This window comes from Mauremys mutica, chromosome 6, assembly GCF_020497125.1.
Source record: "Mauremys mutica isolate MM-2020 ecotype Southern chromosome 6, ASM2049712v1, whole genome shotgun sequence".
Classification (NCBI taxonomy): Eukaryota; Metazoa; Chordata; order Testudines; family Geoemydidae; genus Mauremys; species Mauremys mutica.
In genome coordinates, this window is record NC_059077.1 from 20,691,968 (window position 1) to 20,709,277 (window position 17,310).

A 17,310-nucleotide genomic window follows, 5' to 3' on the forward strand; every position below is an offset into this window, starting at 1 on the left:
AATTTTGGCGGGGGGGGGGAAGAGGAGAAGAGAATGTTAATGTTTTGTTGTCAATGTGATGCAGTGTATTGCTTTCTATTTGTATCTATCCAGGCTTGGCAGAATACATTTTTTTTTAATACACCTCTACCCAATATAACGTGACCCGATATAACATGAGTTCAGATATAACGCGGTAAAGCAGCGGTCCGGGGGGGGGGGGGGTGAGGTGGGAGGGGTGCGCACTCTGATGGATCAAAGCAAGTTCGATATAACGCTGTTTCACCTATAACGCATGGATTATTTTTGGCTCTCGAGGACAGTGTTATACTGGGGTAGAGGTGTAGTCTGTATTTGCTATTGTTTAGGGCATGCTGCAAAGCCCTTCTGTTAGATCAGAAGTCTGGAACAGGCTGAGGTTCCGGGCGGGCAGTATTTTTATTGTAGGTGTTTAGGATGATGTGGGAGCTGAGCTGGGGCAAATCTGGTTGTTGCTGATCTGATTTGTATGGAGAAAGGCTAATGGTTTGTTTTTACTGTATTTTTAAGGTCCTTAGGCACTAATGTAATAAATATTATTAATAATAATAGTTTGCCACGGTCTAGAGACTAGGAGAGGCACCTCCTTCTATGCTGAAATTGAAGTAAGTAAAAGGCAAACTAATCATTCTCTATCTTTTTGTCTCTGACTCCCCCCTATTTAAGACAGAGCAGTAAAAAAGCCTTGTATTGCTTCTCAGTTAATTCTTTTTGTATGTGTGTTGTTTTTTTTCTTTTCTTTTCTTGTTTTTTAAATTTAAGGAAGCTTGGTTGGTTTGCCTGAAAACAAGATACATGTCTGCATTCAGCCCCAATCACAAAACCTGATGGTTGGGGACACATTGGTTCTAGAGTGTGGTGCTGTTGGAAACCCAGTTCCTCATTACCAGTGGTTCAGAAATGGATTTCCGTTGACAAATGGGAACAGAAAGGTATATACGGTAAGTTATTGAGGAGTGCTGAGTTCTGAAACTAATTTAACCACTTTTATCTTAGTTATTTGCCTCAGAGACTAAATTATAAGAATCATTTAGCTGTGAGATCGCATAAAGAACACTTTCAGTTTTCTGGTGTCCCATTGGCTAGTATTTCCATAGTGGTTTTGAGTCCCTTTGGAGTGCAGCGTTCTAAAATAAGTTTAATTAGGGGAGCCATGTCTCTGGTGGTATTAATTGGTTGGAGGCAATGGAAGATACTTTTGTATCCCAGGCTAGAGTGGTGTTAATTTAACAGAAGGCTAAAGAGATGTAGGATGCATTTATTGATTATATTTTGGACTAAATGTTTGCAGCACCTTTTCTCTATACCATACCTGAGAATGTTGTATATGGCAAATATTTTTCTAAACTCATCTGAGCTGTAGTATCCCATGCTTAATTAATCTCAAATCAGCAAGATAGATTTGTAGTAGGGTTGTCAAGCGATTAAACAATAATAGAATACCATTTATTTAAATATTTGTGGATGTTTTATGTGTTTTCAAATATATTGATTTCATTTACAACACAAAATACAAAGTGTACAGTGCTCACTTTACATTTGTTTTTTACTCCAAGTATTTGCACTGTTAAAAAAACAAGAGATAGTATTTTTCAATTCACCTAATTCAAGTACTGTAGTGCAGTCTCTTTATCATGAAAATTGAACTTAGAATTATGTACAAAAAATAACTGCATTCAAAAAGAAAACAATGCAACATTTTAGAGCCTGCAAGCCCACTCAGTCCCACTTCTCGCTCAGACAAACAAGTTTGTTTGCGTTTACAGGAGATAATGCTGCCCTCTTCTTATTTACAATGTCACCAGAAAGTGAGAACAGGTATTTGCATGGCACTTTTGTAGCAATTGGCTGAACAAGATGTAGGACTGAGTGGACTTGTAGGCTCTGAAGTTTTACATGAGCTCTTGGAGAAATTGGAATGTGCCCAGTTCATCTCCACAATAGATTTAACCAAGGGGTACTGGCAAGTACCACTAGATGATCCCACCCCTGCCACCATGTCATAGGTCTCACCCCCACTTAGATCTGTTGGGTTCCAAAATGGGGACCTGCACTGGTTTCCCTCTAAACTAAAAATCCTAGTTTAGATTTGGTAAAAGCTGCCACCACCCAATCAGGTACGTGGATTGGGACACAGTCCTTTCCCATAATCCTTGGGGATCCCAAGAGCCCCAAATCCATGGAGTTCTTACACCCAGGAGAAATAAACCATTCCCCCCTGCTTCCTCCCCCCTCCCTTTTCCTAGGAGAGATACCGGGATCTAACTACAGAGGGATGCCTCCCCCTCCCCTTTCTCTGAGAATCCACCCAAAGAAAGATTAATCAAGTCCTTTACAGAAAAGATTTATTAAAAAAATAAAAGAAAGTCACTGTCTCTGTAACCAAGATGGAACAATATACAGGGTCTAAACTTATCAATCTCTGGAGAGAATTCCCCCTCCTTTCTTTCTCAGTAAAAGCAATAACAGTACAGACTTAAAGAAATTCTATAGCAAAACACAGAATTGCAAATACAGAAATAAAAGTATAAGAATACTAGTTCCTTGCTAATACTCACTAGCTTGAATAGAAGAATTTATTGCAGAAACCTGGGAGGACTTGATTAAGATGTCTGGACTCTCTTAATTCCCAAGAGAGACTCTCTAAAAAACAAAGAACAGGAAAAAAAAACTTCCCTCCACAGGGATTTGAAAATATCTTGTCCTTCATTGGTCCTCTGGTCAGGTGTCCACAGGTACTGCTTGTTAACCCTTTACAGGTAGACAAAAACCTTAACCCTTAACTAACTGTTTATGACAAAGATGTAGGACTGAGTGGACTTGTAGGCTCTGAAGTTTTACATTGTTTTCTTTTTGAGTGCAGTTATGCAGACAGATTCCTATGCTGCAGGATCATGGCCTTTGTATTTGAAATCTTGTGAAGGATGTTTAGTCTTAATTTTTGACTCTTTTTTTCCTTTTTATTGGTTTAACTGAAAATGCATTTTATATATTTTAAGATGTGTGGTTCTGATGCTTATATAGGTGTCTTATGTGGACATGGAACATCAGGGGACCTACTGGTGTCGTGTGTTTAATGATCAAGACAATCAAGAAAGCAAGAAGATAGAAGTCATGATAGGTAATGGTTCTGTTAATTTGACACATAATAAAAGCTGGCAAATAAAACCTGATGACTTGGCATTAGAATTCCTATTCAGAGCTCCCAGTGCATGACCATGGACAAGTCACTTAACCTTTCTGTAACTCCAGTTTGCACAGCACACAGGGATTTTTAGAAACTTAACATTTTTAAAATGTTTAGAGATCCTCTGCTAGTATCTCTGTGCAATTTATCAAGTTTCTGAACATGCTAGTATATAGTGAAAAGTCATTCAATTCATATAGTTTGTGGACAAAAGATAGGGCCAGTGCTTTGACAAGAGAATGAGCCTGGATTGACTATTGAGATTTCACCTACAGAATTTTGGTGGTGGTGGTGACTGAGTTACAGTTGCTTACTTCCTTCATAAGCACAAATAGCACCAGGTGAAATTACCCATAGTGAAGGCAAATTAATGTGTAATCTAGTTTGGTGTGTGTGTATGTGTACACCTGCAAAAGGAACCTAGAGAGGGGAAAAAATATATTCTAATAATTTATATACTGGTCTTCATAGGCACTGGAATTGTAAATATGAATTTAGACATGATAACTTTTCCTTTTGTATTTTCACTCTAATATTGTATACACCTAAATTTTGGCAACCAAATTTTTTCAGTGCTAATACCGCCAGATGGAGCTGTTTAAAATATGAATATTTATCCATATTTAGCAATACAGTTTGGCAGTAACCACTGTCATCTTCTGGCGGTTAATACTAATTGAGAGCATGAATTATACCTAGATTTTTCTCTTAAAATACAAGGAAGAAAAGCTATGGCAGTGGAATGCACTGAAGGTAAAGTAAATCTTTGGTTGTGGGTGGCTTTAAAAATAATCCTGGATGCTGGGAATTATGGAGATTGCTGGATCTATCACTACAATAGTGTGCGAAGTTGAAGGCTTTAATGTGTTGTAGCATATTGATTTGCAACATAATTTGATACTTATGCATGTGCTTCCCATTTCTCCTTTGCATCTGGTACTATCATTTTAAACAAAATTATGAGCTACTTTCTTTATCTGTGCATCAAAAATATTTTGGTTTGCACTGTTGCCATGTGCAAAGCTTGAAAAATTTACCAGATTCTTATGAAAGATGAGGGTGCTGGGATGTCTTCAGCTAGGCAAAGGGGTAACATCCTTGGGAAAAGCGCAGCTCCCTAGGCACCAGTGGCTGCTGATTCAGACCTAATGTAAGTTAGAGCAGTGGCAGTGCTCCCATAACTTATGTGCAAGCAGAGACTGCTGGAGTGTGTCCTCTATGTTGGCGATGGCATTGGGATGGTTCTGCCAGTTCTACACCAGCTTTATGCCTACACAAGGGGTTTCTCCCAGCTGTTCTATTAGGGCAGCTTTACTTCCTCTTTGCATTGCTCCATGGTACAGAGGGGATGTACCTAGAGCCAAGGATCAGGCCCATAATGTCCATCTCCTGCCTTGACTATTTAAACTATACATTATGTATGGTATGCTTCTGTACAAAAGGAAATTTACTTAGAGATTTTAGGGAGATTTTATTTAACTTTTTCCAATCGAACCAGGCATAGCATAATTTTTAAAATATGTATATGTAGTAACTAAGGCTATCAGTTAATCGCAGTTACCTCAAGCGATTACTGTACAACAAATTAACTAGATTAAAAAAAGTCATAATTAATCAGTTTTAATCATACTGTTAAACAATAACAGAATACCAGTTTAAATGTATTATAAATATTTTTGGATGTTTTCTACATTTTCAAGTATATTGATTTCAATTACAACACAGAATACAGAGTGTACAGTGTTCACTATATTTATTTTTGATTACAAGTATTTGAACTGTTAAAAAAACAAAAGAAATAGTATTTTTAAATTCACCTCCTACAAATACTGTAGTGCAATCTCTTTATTGTGAATTTGCAACTTACAAATGTAGAAATTTTTTTTTTACGTAACTGCACTCTAAAACAAAACAAAGTAAAATTTTAGAGCCTACAAGTCCACTCGGTCCTACTTCTTGTTCAGCCAATCACTAAAACAAACAAGTTTTGTTTACATTTACAGGAAATAAATTCTCACTTTCAGGTGACACTGTAAATAAGAACAGGCATTCTCATGGCACTTTTGTAGCTGGTGTTGCAAGGTATTTACATGCAAGATATGTGAAACATTTGTATGCCCCTTCATGCTTTGACCGCCATTCCAGAGGACATACTTCCATGCTGAATTTAAATTAGTATACTATTATTGTTTAACTGCGATTAAAATTGCAATTGTGACTATTTTTTTTAATCGTTTGACAGTCCTAATATTAACAGATACATTGGAAGAAATGGAAGAGCGCAATGTTAAACTATTAGAAAGCATTTTTTCACCAGTATACAGAGCTTGGATGAGGCCCAATGAACTAGTTCAGCCTCTGTGAGGGGCCAAGTGCCAATAGTAAATGGAACATGTAGGTGCTAAGTACCTTGCAGTATTGAGCCCTTTACACCGAATACCTTCAATGTCAGATTGGTCTTGTGTGGGCCCTCTGCTTTGGTGTGAGTTTCGCCCGACTGTCTAGAAGATTTCTTTGTTTCCTGGCACTTGAAATAAATTTTTCCCTTAGCTCCTATTAAAATCCCTGAAATGAAAAATCAGAGAGTCCTGTGAATGTTTGTTTGATATTTCTGAAAATCATCCCAGAAATGTCTTTAATTTCTTTTTTAAATAAATACATTCTTGTTTAGTATGTTGCTATTTTAGAACGTTCATAAAAACAAATATCTTCATATGTGTGATTCCGTTTGTTTTCTCACTTGTCATTAAAGCTGCTTGAATGTCTGTGGACTAATTGAGTGAAGTATATTCTATATATTTTCCCATTAGCGTTTCTGTTGTGTCTATTCCCTGATATAGACACTATAATGAAATCTGAGTACCGTAACTAATCATATTCCGTATTTGGATGTAAATCAACTTGTAGTTTTTTGTTTTGTGTGTGTGGTGTGGTGGAAGCTTCCAAAGAGATAAATTTACTAAACTATAAAAATACAAGTTTTTTTTTTTAAATAATTTGTCCAGGTTTTAGAGTTTGCTTTTCTAGCCTTCAGCTTCTGTTAAGTACAGAATACAATAGTTGATCCCTTTTATGACCAATGTTTATTTTCCTTCTTGTTTGTCAAAACTGCAATTTCATTATTTTTATGTATGTCTCTACAGAAGAGTTTAGTAGTCTTGGAAAGCCTGGTAAGTAGCACACGCTTTGAAATAAACAGCTTTAATTTCAGATTTGAAATGTACATTAAAAACTGAATAGATCAGAGCTGCAAAATTTAAGTTTCATTTGCATAGTCCAGGTGTATTAGATCTGGGGGTTTGATTCAGTCACACTGTCAAGCTGTCTGGCAGTCACTCAAGAGCATGAGTGCCAACCTCTGAGCAGACTGATAAGAAGCAGGGCACAAACCCCAAATTGGTTGTGAGTTCTATAATTAATCTATAATTAAATTGTCGAAATTTAAGTATCAAGTGTAAACTCCTCAAGCATGATAACAGCCTTAACATGGAGTCACAGACAGCCCTCTTGAGCAGTGGTTCTCAAAGCCAGTCTGCCGCTTGTTCAGGGAAAGCCTCTGGTGATCTGGGCTGGTTTGTTTACCTGCCACGGCTGCAGGTTTGTCCGATGTGGCTCTCACTGGCTGCAGTTTGCTGCTCCAGGCCAATGGTAGCTGCAGGAAGCGGTGCCGGCCAAAGGATGTGCTGGCTGCCCTTCCTGCAGCCCCCATTGGCCTGGAGCAGCGAACTGCCGCCAGTGGGATCCACGATCGGCAGAACCTGAGGATGCGACAGGTAAGCCAGGGGCTTTTCCTGAACAAGCAGCAGACTGGCTTTGAGAACCACTTTCTCTTGGGGACTCTGATCCATCTTTCCACCCATGTAAGCTTGCCTTTGTGATAGATGGTCTCTTACATCAAGTATCACAATAATATTTAGGTTACTCCCAGTCCCAAAGGACAAGTCAGTTATCCAGGTCAGTTGCACTTTAGATCTCACACCAAAGACAACACTTGTAGCCAATCCTGTAATGAACTATCTAAAGATTTACTAACTGGGAAAAGGAAATAAGCGTTATTTACAAGTTTAAAGCAGGTAAACATAGATACCCAAATGAGTTCTTATCTTAAGTTTCAAAAGGTAACAGAAGCTTCTATAATAAGCAAGATAATTGTGTCCCTTGGGGCTAACCCAGACTAAGCAGCTGGGGATGCCTTGCTTATGCCTAGAAATCTTGCACCCCTAGAGTCCAAGCAGCCAAGAGAGAGGTTCTCCTCATTAGGGCTTTTTTTTATTCTCCCCCACTCCCTTCTGATTGGAGTTGCAAACTTAGCTGGTGAAAGGAATTCACTTGCACCTCTTCTTTTCATGGGGAATGGGGGCGGGGAGGAGAAGGGGAGCAGAGCAATCAACAGTCTTTTGTCCTCTGATGTTCCATAATAGTTCGTATGGTGTTGATGGACCTTCTTTGTCAGGTGGGAGATAACATGTCCTATCGGAGACTAGTTTTTCACACTAGTTAATGTTTCTCTCCTGTCTGATGACTTACACAGTTACAGAGGCTTACAATGCAAATGCTCAAATATCTTACAATATGGGATACAGATGATGATATAAGTAAGATTAATACATGCAGCAATTTACAAGAATTCAATAAAGCCTAAACATTAGTCATATTTTTATAACTCTAATACCTATTTCATCAATACTAACATACAGGTGAACTAGACTGATTCCCGCTTTATGTTTGTTAGTATCCAAGTGGGGCAGGGGACCTTGGCATAAACTGGCATCTGATTTGCCAGCGTTACACATATATCTATTGAAAATATTAACTGTCATGTCGAGGGCACTAAAATAAATTAGTATAATTTGAAGATAAACTGATTTGCTGGGTTATATAGATGCAAAACTACAGCAAGTCACTTAGTCTTAAAAAATCTTTTTTGCTTTCTGTATGTGATCTTTGTACTTGAGATGTTTCAACGTGATGCTGTTTTTAGCAGATTATCTACTGCTAGAATGAAGTCTTATTGAGTTAAAGTGTCTGGCTGCCAAACATATAAATGGTTGTGATGATATAGTGTCAATCAGATTGGAGATCAACTAATCTAATTTGATACACATTTTGTTGTTTGTGTTGGAGATTCAACTATTACTCCTTTAGGGATTATCCCAGACACTGGGTTCCCAAAAATGTCACATCATAAAGGCCATATAATTCCTGTGCTGGACACAGAAGACATGTTTACTTTTGCCAAGAGTTAATTTATATTCCAAGAGAATCTATTGACAGGGTTGTCATGATATATGCATGTTAACAAAAGGGGTAGGCATTTCACCCACCTGTTGTTCAGCACTGAATGTCATTGTTAGCTCTTCCATACCACCGCGAGTGGTGAAATAAAAATTAAAGAATTTCTAGCAAAGCAAATTCTCAACCTTGCAGAATATAGAACATAGCCCAACTCATGATCTGTTTGATTCCCTGCAATACATCTGATCAGAGAGGATATACTGTACAGTATTTCAGATTTTATTGAAAATACTAATATGTAGTTTGTAAGATCAAAATCCACATTTCCTTGCCATCTCAGGTTCAGAGAATAACCCCCCCCCCCTATATATCCTACTAGATCAAATGTGCTGTAGGGTGAGAAATTAGGATAACAGCAAATAACTCATATTGCTAGGCGTTAAGAATGAAAACTTGTGCTGCAAAGTTAGAAAGGAAATAAAGACCACACCAAGCTATAGAAAAGAACTAGCTGAAATAGGGAGTTGTCTTAAACAAATGCACCACTTGTTTCTCTAATGTACCCAACTACATTTGAAACTACTGATAATCCATGGTTTTTCCTCTCTTTTAAATAGACCTTCAAGAGCAATCAGCTGACAGGCCTTCTGGTGAGTAGTTTCATATCCATGATAAATAATGTATATCTTGAACAAGAAATGTGCATCTGAATCTAAATCAGTTATTGTGGCCTTTTTCTACCATTGCTAGGGCAATAGGTCTGCAGTATACTTAAAAGCTATATTGAGAGGCATAAAAATCTCTGTAGCTTATTGGTGCTTTGGTTAGCAAACTTTAAGTATTTAAAATTAATTGGTATAGAATTGCCTTTCAGTTCTCATAATTTCTAGCTCCTTTTGTCTGTGGTCTCAACATGTATGTTGGTGCAGTATTTGAATGGTTTGACAATCTAAGATGGTAGAATTAGAATTGTTTCACACAAAAGGTGGTTGTAGTTTTGTCTGATAAGTGAAAACTTTTGTCTCTTCCACTATTTTTTTTCTTAGCATGGGACACCTGAGTTATAAATCTGTTTGAGCATCAAATAGCTTACTGTATGAATCTCTCTTGTATTCCATCACGCCTGCCTCTGTGTTGCAGGATCACCTTTTTTTGCAACATAATTTGATACTTATGCATGTGCTTCTCATTTCTCTTTGCATCTGGTACTATCATTTTAAACAAAATTATGAGCTACTTTCTTTATCTGTGCATCAAAAATATTTTGGTTTGCACTGTTGCCATGTGCAAAGCTTGAAAAATTTACCAGATTCTTATGAAACATGAGGGTGCTGGGGTGTCTTCAGCTAGGCAAAGGGGTAACATCCTTGGGATAAGCGCAGCTCCCTAGGCACCAGTGGCTGCTGATTCAGACCTAATGTAAGTTAGAGCAGTGGCAGTGCTCCCATAACTTATGTTGTCTGGCAATGGCCTGTGCAAGCAGAGACTGCTGGAGTGTGTCCTCTGTGTTGGCGGTGGCATTGGGATGGTTCTGCCAGTTCTACACCAGCTTTATGCCTACACAAGGGAGTTGTCACCTTCAGATTAAGATGGAACAAGGGTTTTTTTTTAATTAAATAAAAATAAACAGCACAGTAGTAATAGGTGTTCCTCAGTCAGTACATGAACACCTTGGCTGCAACAAATGCCATCTGCTGGAAATATGTGCACTGACTGCACGCACATAGTGTTTGAGTATCACAGTAAGTGTTTCAGTACACTTATTAGATGAGTTTTGCTATAGTTTATTAAAGGTTAGGGTTGCCAACTTTCTAATTGCACAAAACCCAACATCCCTACTCAGCCCTTGCCCCTTCTCCAAGTCTTCGCCCCTGCTCACTCCAGCCCTCCTCCCTCTGTTGCTCACTCTCCCCGACCCTCACTTGCTTTCACCGGGCTCGGATAGGGGGTTGGGGTGTGGGAGGGGAGTGAGGGCTCTGGCTGGGGGTGCGGGCTCTGGGGTGGGCCCAGGGATGAGGCGTTTGGGGTGTGGGAGAGGGAGTGGGGTTGGGGCAGGGGGTTAGAGTGCCGTGGGGCTATGGGCTCTGGACTGGGGGTGTGGGCTCTAGGTCCCTGCAGCCCCTAGGTGCATGGGTGGCCAAGGAGGCGCCGCGTGCTGCCCTCGCGCCCGCAGGCACTGCCCCTGTAGCTCCCATTGGTCTCGGTTCCTGGCCAATGGGAGCTGCAGAGCCAGCACTGGGGAAGGGGCAGTCTGGGGAGCCCACAGAGGCCATAAGGACCTGGCAGCCTGTTGTGGGAGCTGTGCAGAGCTAGGGCAGGCACGTAGCCTTCCTTAGGCCGGGACCCCCGCTGCACCGGCAAACAGATGCCTGGCAACCCTACTAAAGGTATAATATGTTTTCTAACTTTAGTGTGTGATTTTAATCTTGTAAGTAGAGATAAGTGATGGGGACAGAGAAGGTGAAAGGGGGTCTCTGCACGTTACAAGGGCCTATCTAATTGGGACATGTCTTTTATTAACTTAAAACCACTCTGTTAGCACATCTGAACTTCCATCTTCTTGTAAAATCTGTCTTGCTTCTTGTGAAATATAACCATACCATTTGGCCTTATTCAGTACTCTCTTTTGTGTGTAGGTTTGTTGCATTTGGGATGGAAATCTCTGATCGCCCCGCTTCTCCCCTCCCCCCCCCCCAAAAAAAGGCCATGTTACCTCTTCATTACAAACATTCTAAGTTACGTATTTTTGACAGTCTGATTGCCTTAGTAGTCTATCTTTGATTGTTAGGTGTCCTGAATGGCAGATACAAAATATATGCCTACGTTCAACCTGATTTGAGCATTTGATTCTCAGAAATCATAAAGTCTATAAATAGGCAATTAAAAGAACCTCGGGCATAGACACATCATAGCACCTTTGGTGCCATGTTTGTTACAGTCATAGAATTCCTAATGTCTAAGTTAAGCAACAACTTTGAGGCTCAGTTTCTTTTAGACAAGGGGAATTTCTTACTCCATTGTCCATTTTTATGGGATTTGGCTTTGAGGTAGCTTGAAAACGTCCACTGGAATTGGATTCTTTGGCTAAGAACCTTCCTTGTGAAAGAAAATAAACATAGACTGTAACAATAAAAGGTCAAAGCATTTTGTTGAAACAGCAAGATACAAGCTGTGTGCATAATGACAGGCTTCCATGCCATAATAAGTCACTACAGAGAGAAATTGATTGCTGTTTTTGCCAGAGCCAATTCAGTTGTGTTTATACAGAAGAATCCACACGGTAGAAATAAAATGGATCTGATACCTCTTGACATCCAGCACAAGTTGAAACTCAGTACCTCATTAAAAATGTTGTGGTTTTCTCTGTTACCAGTACCTCTCCCAGTATCACAGTCAGTTATTGGGCAGAAGTTACATGTTGAATCATGCAATTTCAGTCTCTCTTAAATCTTCTTATCAACAGTTTTGAATGATCACTGACTAGAGTTAATAAGCTTGCTACCAAAGTTTAGTGTGATGTGATTTCAGATATTAAATTGTGTATAATAGGATCTAATTCTGGTAGCCAGTTTACTAGCAACTAATACACAAATTCCAGGTACAACCTCCTCTTCTATTAAAATCATAGTTGAGAGTTAGTGCTTCCATGACCTTAACTAGAAGCTCTTTACATGGATTTATTCAAACATCCGTGCACTAAACCCTTTCTAGAAAAAGCATTGAGTTCATATCCAAGATATTCATGAACTCTACTGGCATAATAGACCAGTACCTTTTAATCTCTATTGTTCGTGGTCAGCACAAAAATGCTTTAAACTTTTGGAACATACATTAGTTTTGATTGAATAATCAGATAAAGGCATCGGTCTTCAATAAGTACTGTCCACTTTTACATTAAACTCTCAAACCTCAGCTATTTTTAATTAGTTCTTGTCTAAACAATATAGCAAGTTATTAATGGGGAGGAAGGGGTTCTCTTCTCACTTAGAGTCTCGCAAATGCTCTAAAAATGCTGTAGGAATTCTTGCTCAGACCTCCAAATTTCACATTTTGGGGGAGAGCTAGCATGGAAGATTTATGGTGGGAATGTTTTGGAAAGTTACGTGCCTATGAATATAGGGTTGCATAGGAAACTTGGGTATAGTATTTGCATACTGGCACATGCAATATAATACTGATTCAGATACATTTCAATACTGTTATGGAGGGTGAACTATTTTCTTGCGCTTCAAGAGAGATGCTAACTTGAGGCAGGCAGAGAATCATAGATACAGTAGTGACTGACTTATTGACAGAACAGCCAGTTAAGTAGCTTTGGATGCATTAGAACCTAGCTTTGTTCACCTTCAGGACATACTGCAAGATCTGTTTGGTTTCCCAGGCTTTTTCAGAGCAAGTGACTGGAAATTAATGAAATTTTAAACCAGGCACCGAGGGGAGTCCTTTGCTGGCACAGAGCCAATTTTTTCCTTTTTTTTTTTTTAAATATACTAAATATTGTACATGCACTAGATTTGAGAATAGATCATCTTTTTTTTTAAAACACATATTTGACTCAAGAATGTATAAAAATATTTTCATTTCTTTGCAGCAATTGACAAGGTAGCTCTGTTAATAGGAAACATGAGCTACTGGAATCACCCTCAGCTGAAAGCTCCAATGGTGGATGTCTATGAATTGACCAACTTGCTGAGACAGTTGGATTTCAAAGTTGTTTCTCTTCTGGATCTTACTGAATCTGAGATGCGGAATGCAGTGGATGAATTTTTACTTCTTTTGGACAAAGGAGTGTATGGTAAGAAAGTCATGACATGTCCAATTAATTTAGTAAAAAATTTCTGAGTCGAGAATACTCAGACATTAACTTATTACACCTCTCGGCCAGATCACTAAATTCTACTTGATAGTAAAGCTGACGTCACTGTAAATAGCATGTATATGGGGAGAAGGAGGAAGTGAGTTAAACACCCGCCAACACATCCTGTGGCTTTGAGTAAAAGGTACTGTTGCTTTTATTAGTGAACAGATAAAATCTTTGAGCCTCTTTTAACCACACCTAAATGTGTAGTATTCTGTTAAATACTGCTACATACTTTCATATTAAAAAGGTTTATTATTTGCTAAAGATTGCTGCATTTGTGTGGCTTGTTTTGGTAGTGGGACATGCATAATAAGTTTTGTGATCTAGGGGAAAAAAACACTTAAACAAGAGTCAGCGCTGTGTAGTATTTCCCAGAATGCACCAATACAGTTAGGCAGTGTAGCAGATATAAATGCACAAACCTACTTGCAATGGCAGAAAAGAAGCTGTGAGGAAACAATGTTACTTGTAACCAGTTAGAGTTATCTGCCACTAACTGGTTACAAAATCACGAATATGCCCTTTGAGTCATTGTGCTGCATGCATTTGCAACTTTACACTCACTATATTTTGTTAACTTTTTCCTCATTTGCACATCATCTTTAAATTGTAGGAGTACAAAGTTATCTTCTTCAAGACACATAAATAAGTTCCTTTTCTGCTTGTTTGTTTACCTTGAGACTATCAGGTCCTGTCTTTCCTTTTTTTTTTTTGCTGAAGGTCTCACTGGAAAACCAGGAAACTGGAGGGGGGAGCTTTCTCAGCCTTAAATTACATGGGTAGTAATAATAACAGTTTATTTGTATTACAGTAATGTCTAGAAGCCTAAACCCAACTTGAAACCCTGTTAAGCTCAGTGCTGTACATACATAGACTAAAAAAATCCCTGCCCTGAAGACCTTGCAATCTAAATAAACAAGACTAAGACTGGGAAAAAATAAATGTTATCCACATTTTTATAAATGGAGCAGGGTATTGAATCTTTAACAAAGATCTTTCCTCCCAGCTTTGTCAAGGTTTTATTTTAGGTTAAATAGATGCTAATAAAAAATTCTCCTCCCTCCCCAGTTGTGGTGGTTTTCACTTCCTTGGTACTTGTGATGTTGTCCTCCTAGTTCTGCAGTAATTCTCTGTGGGAGAAAGGCTAGACAAACCTGAATTTCTAATGTTGAAAAACAAGCTGAGAAAGCTTTTTTTAAAAGCTAACACCACATTTTAGGCCTTCTGTATACATCATGAAGAAACAAAAAGGACACTAACTAAATTTGTTTGTCTTTATAAGTCACCTTTAGATTGTAGAGACAGAAGCTGGGAACTCTAGTGAAAGAAATGCTATGAACTTCTGATGCTGTTGCTTGTCTGCAACTTCAAGTGGCCAAGGGTTCATCAAATAGTGTTAAATCCTAAGGTTCCTGTGACATTGCACTCTGTATGTTTTATGGAAATATGCTTATGAGTATGAATACGATGTAACTGGAATACCTTACAAGAGACCTTTCACATAAAGATATCATAACAAAGGTTATAACCTACTGAATGTATTTCTCCTGTTTTTTATGTATGTATCATTCTTGTATCTGAAGCTAGAAATATGAAGTAAACTGTGAGGTCCTATTGTAATTATGCAAAGTGTGGGCCATTAATGATGGTTTAGAATCTTGATGGTTCCATTGACTAGGACAATTGGTTGTGGGTGGTTTATTTACCTGCAAGCCTTCCTGTGTACGTGTGGGCCAGCCTGTGGGTAATGAAGAATGAGGTCTTACAGTGACATGTCACCTGGTAACGAAATTCATCTTAAATCTGGTAGTTTTCCATTTATAAAGAGGGGTGGGGACCTAGAGAGACAAAAGATTCCTTCCTTGTGCCAAAGCTATAAAAAGGCGGGGGAGAGCAGAACAAAGGGGACTGCCAGTCATGAAAACACCCCTGCTTTCCACCTAAGATGTCTGCTGGAACTAACAAAGACTGTGCGAGGGGAAAGGATTGGGCCCAGACTAGAAAGGAGTCTAGTCTGTGAAAGAAGCTTATTGGAACATCTCTGAGCGTGAGATTTTACCTGTAATCAATTTCTTAATGTATTAGGCTTAGACTTGTGTGTTTTTGCTTTATTTTGCTTGGTGTCTTACTTTGTTCTGTCTGTTACTACTTGAAACCACCTGTATCCTACATTTTATACTTCTGTTTATTAATGAACCCAGAGTAAGTGATTAATACCTGGGGGAGCAAACAGCTGTGCATATCTCTCTATCGGTGATATAGAGGGCGGACAATTTATGAATTTGCCCTGTATAAGCTTTATACAGAGTAAAACAGATTTATTTGGGGCTTAGATCCCATTGGGAGCTGAGTGTCTGGGTGCTGGAGGCAAGTAAACTGTTGAAAAGTTTTTGGTTAAAGTCTGCAGCTTTGGGGGTGTGGCCCAGATCTGGGTCTGTGTTTCAGCAGGCTAGTTGTCTGGCTCAACAAGGCAAGGTTCTGGCAGGGAAAATGGGCTCAGAGGTAATTTCAGCATGTCAGGTGACAGTCCCAAGGGGGTCTCTGTGACCAAACCCATCACAGTCCCAATTCTGGCAGAACTCAAACAGAACTGTTAGTGAACACCTCTGGTGGAACCTCTCCCTGAATAAATACTGCAGGATTTGCCCCTTCATATATCTTCATGTATTGTGTCAGGAGCTCAATATGTGGATAATCACAGGGAGAAATAAGTTAGAAAATGGTAACTATAAGCTATTTCAGGATTGAGATAAAAGTGTACTTTGCAACACAGGGCTAACTTTAATAAGTTTAAATTTATTATGATATCCCCTAGATATTGACAAATTATGGATGTGCAAACTAGTTTACAGGATGAATATTGCACATCTGGTGTCACATTGAGTTTAAACTTCTCCTTTCCCCCTGGACAGGTTTATGATTTAAGTCACAAATTAAGTGTATGCTAGTTTCTGGTGGAGTTTATTGTCATTAAAAACTTGCCTTATTATTTGCTCATTGCTCAATACTGTGATAATGGGCAAGAGATGAAGATTGAGCTGTATTGGCAAAATGTATCAACAGTTTTCTCGAGAGTGTGGCATGGAAAATGGATCTGTCTTTCCGAAGTCTCATCTTGAAGGAGGAAGTTGAGTTACTGTCTCTGCTATCTTGGAAGCGGAATAGATCAGTTCAGCCAAAACTTTACTACTTTATTAGGAAGCGGGCCACCCTGAATTATCTGATGCAGAGTGTGAAGAGAGGTCTGCTGCTGACTAGCTAGATTTGATTTTTTTTAAAAGCTGTTTTTGTGTAAATTACTCTTAAAATAAGGGTTTAGGACAGAGGCTAGAATGCTAACCTTGTGTCCTATACAAAAGGCTCTAGAATTCCGCCCCTACCTAAATTCAGCCAAGAAACTGCTTAATCTGGTATTTTACTGAAACGGATGCCAGGCCCACATGAAGTTATTTCTTTGTGTGGCTTTCACACTCTCATGTGATACCTGATGCTTGATACATGTAGGACTGGCCGACCTGACATTCAAAATATCTTTCACCATTTATATATCAGAACAAAGACTCACAATCATATGGAAATTTATTATGGCTGTAAAGTTCACTAGACTTTCTGATGGTATGACTTCCATTTGCCTCTCATGTAAAATACTTATGTTGTTTCTTGTGTGTTTGGGGGAGCTATGGACTCCTATTCTTTTTAAGGCTCTCTGTTTACCTTAGCTGTTAACATGAATTAAAAAAATTAAGTGACCAGAGGCTTTGATGTAGTTCATACTGGCTCCATGTGAGAGCATTTGCAAAATGCGTTTATACAGTTTAAACTTTTGTTTTTCCATCTAGCTGATATTTGTGAAAGCCAAGCATGGCATCTCCCAGTAAACTTTAGCATTAAAGCTTTATAAACTACTTTATCATTTAAATGATCATTAGTCATTAGTGACTATTAGTGTCTCAGAAGCATATAAAATATGCTGTCGGGGTATAAATTGCGAGTGATTTATTGCATGTTA

The 17,310-nt window shown here is 38.7% G+C and overlaps 1 protein-coding gene across 1 annotated transcript in view; it reads left to right on the forward strand.

Moving 5' to 3' along the window:
- MALT1 (MALT1 paracaspase) overlaps window positions 1–17,310 on the forward strand; it is a 75,310-nt gene that overhangs the window by 32,996 nt on the left and 25,004 nt on the right. The window contains exons 5-9 of the mRNA XM_045020300.1: window positions 781–959; window positions 3,043–3,139; window positions 6,349–6,375; window positions 9,058–9,090; window positions 13,032–13,235. Of these exons, the coding sequence (XP_044876235.1) occupies window positions 781–959; window positions 3,043–3,139; window positions 6,349–6,375; window positions 9,058–9,090; window positions 13,032–13,235 (540 nt within the window). The remainder of the gene's footprint in view (window positions 1–780; window positions 960–3,042; window positions 3,140–6,348; window positions 6,376–9,057; window positions 9,091–13,031; window positions 13,236–17,310) is intronic.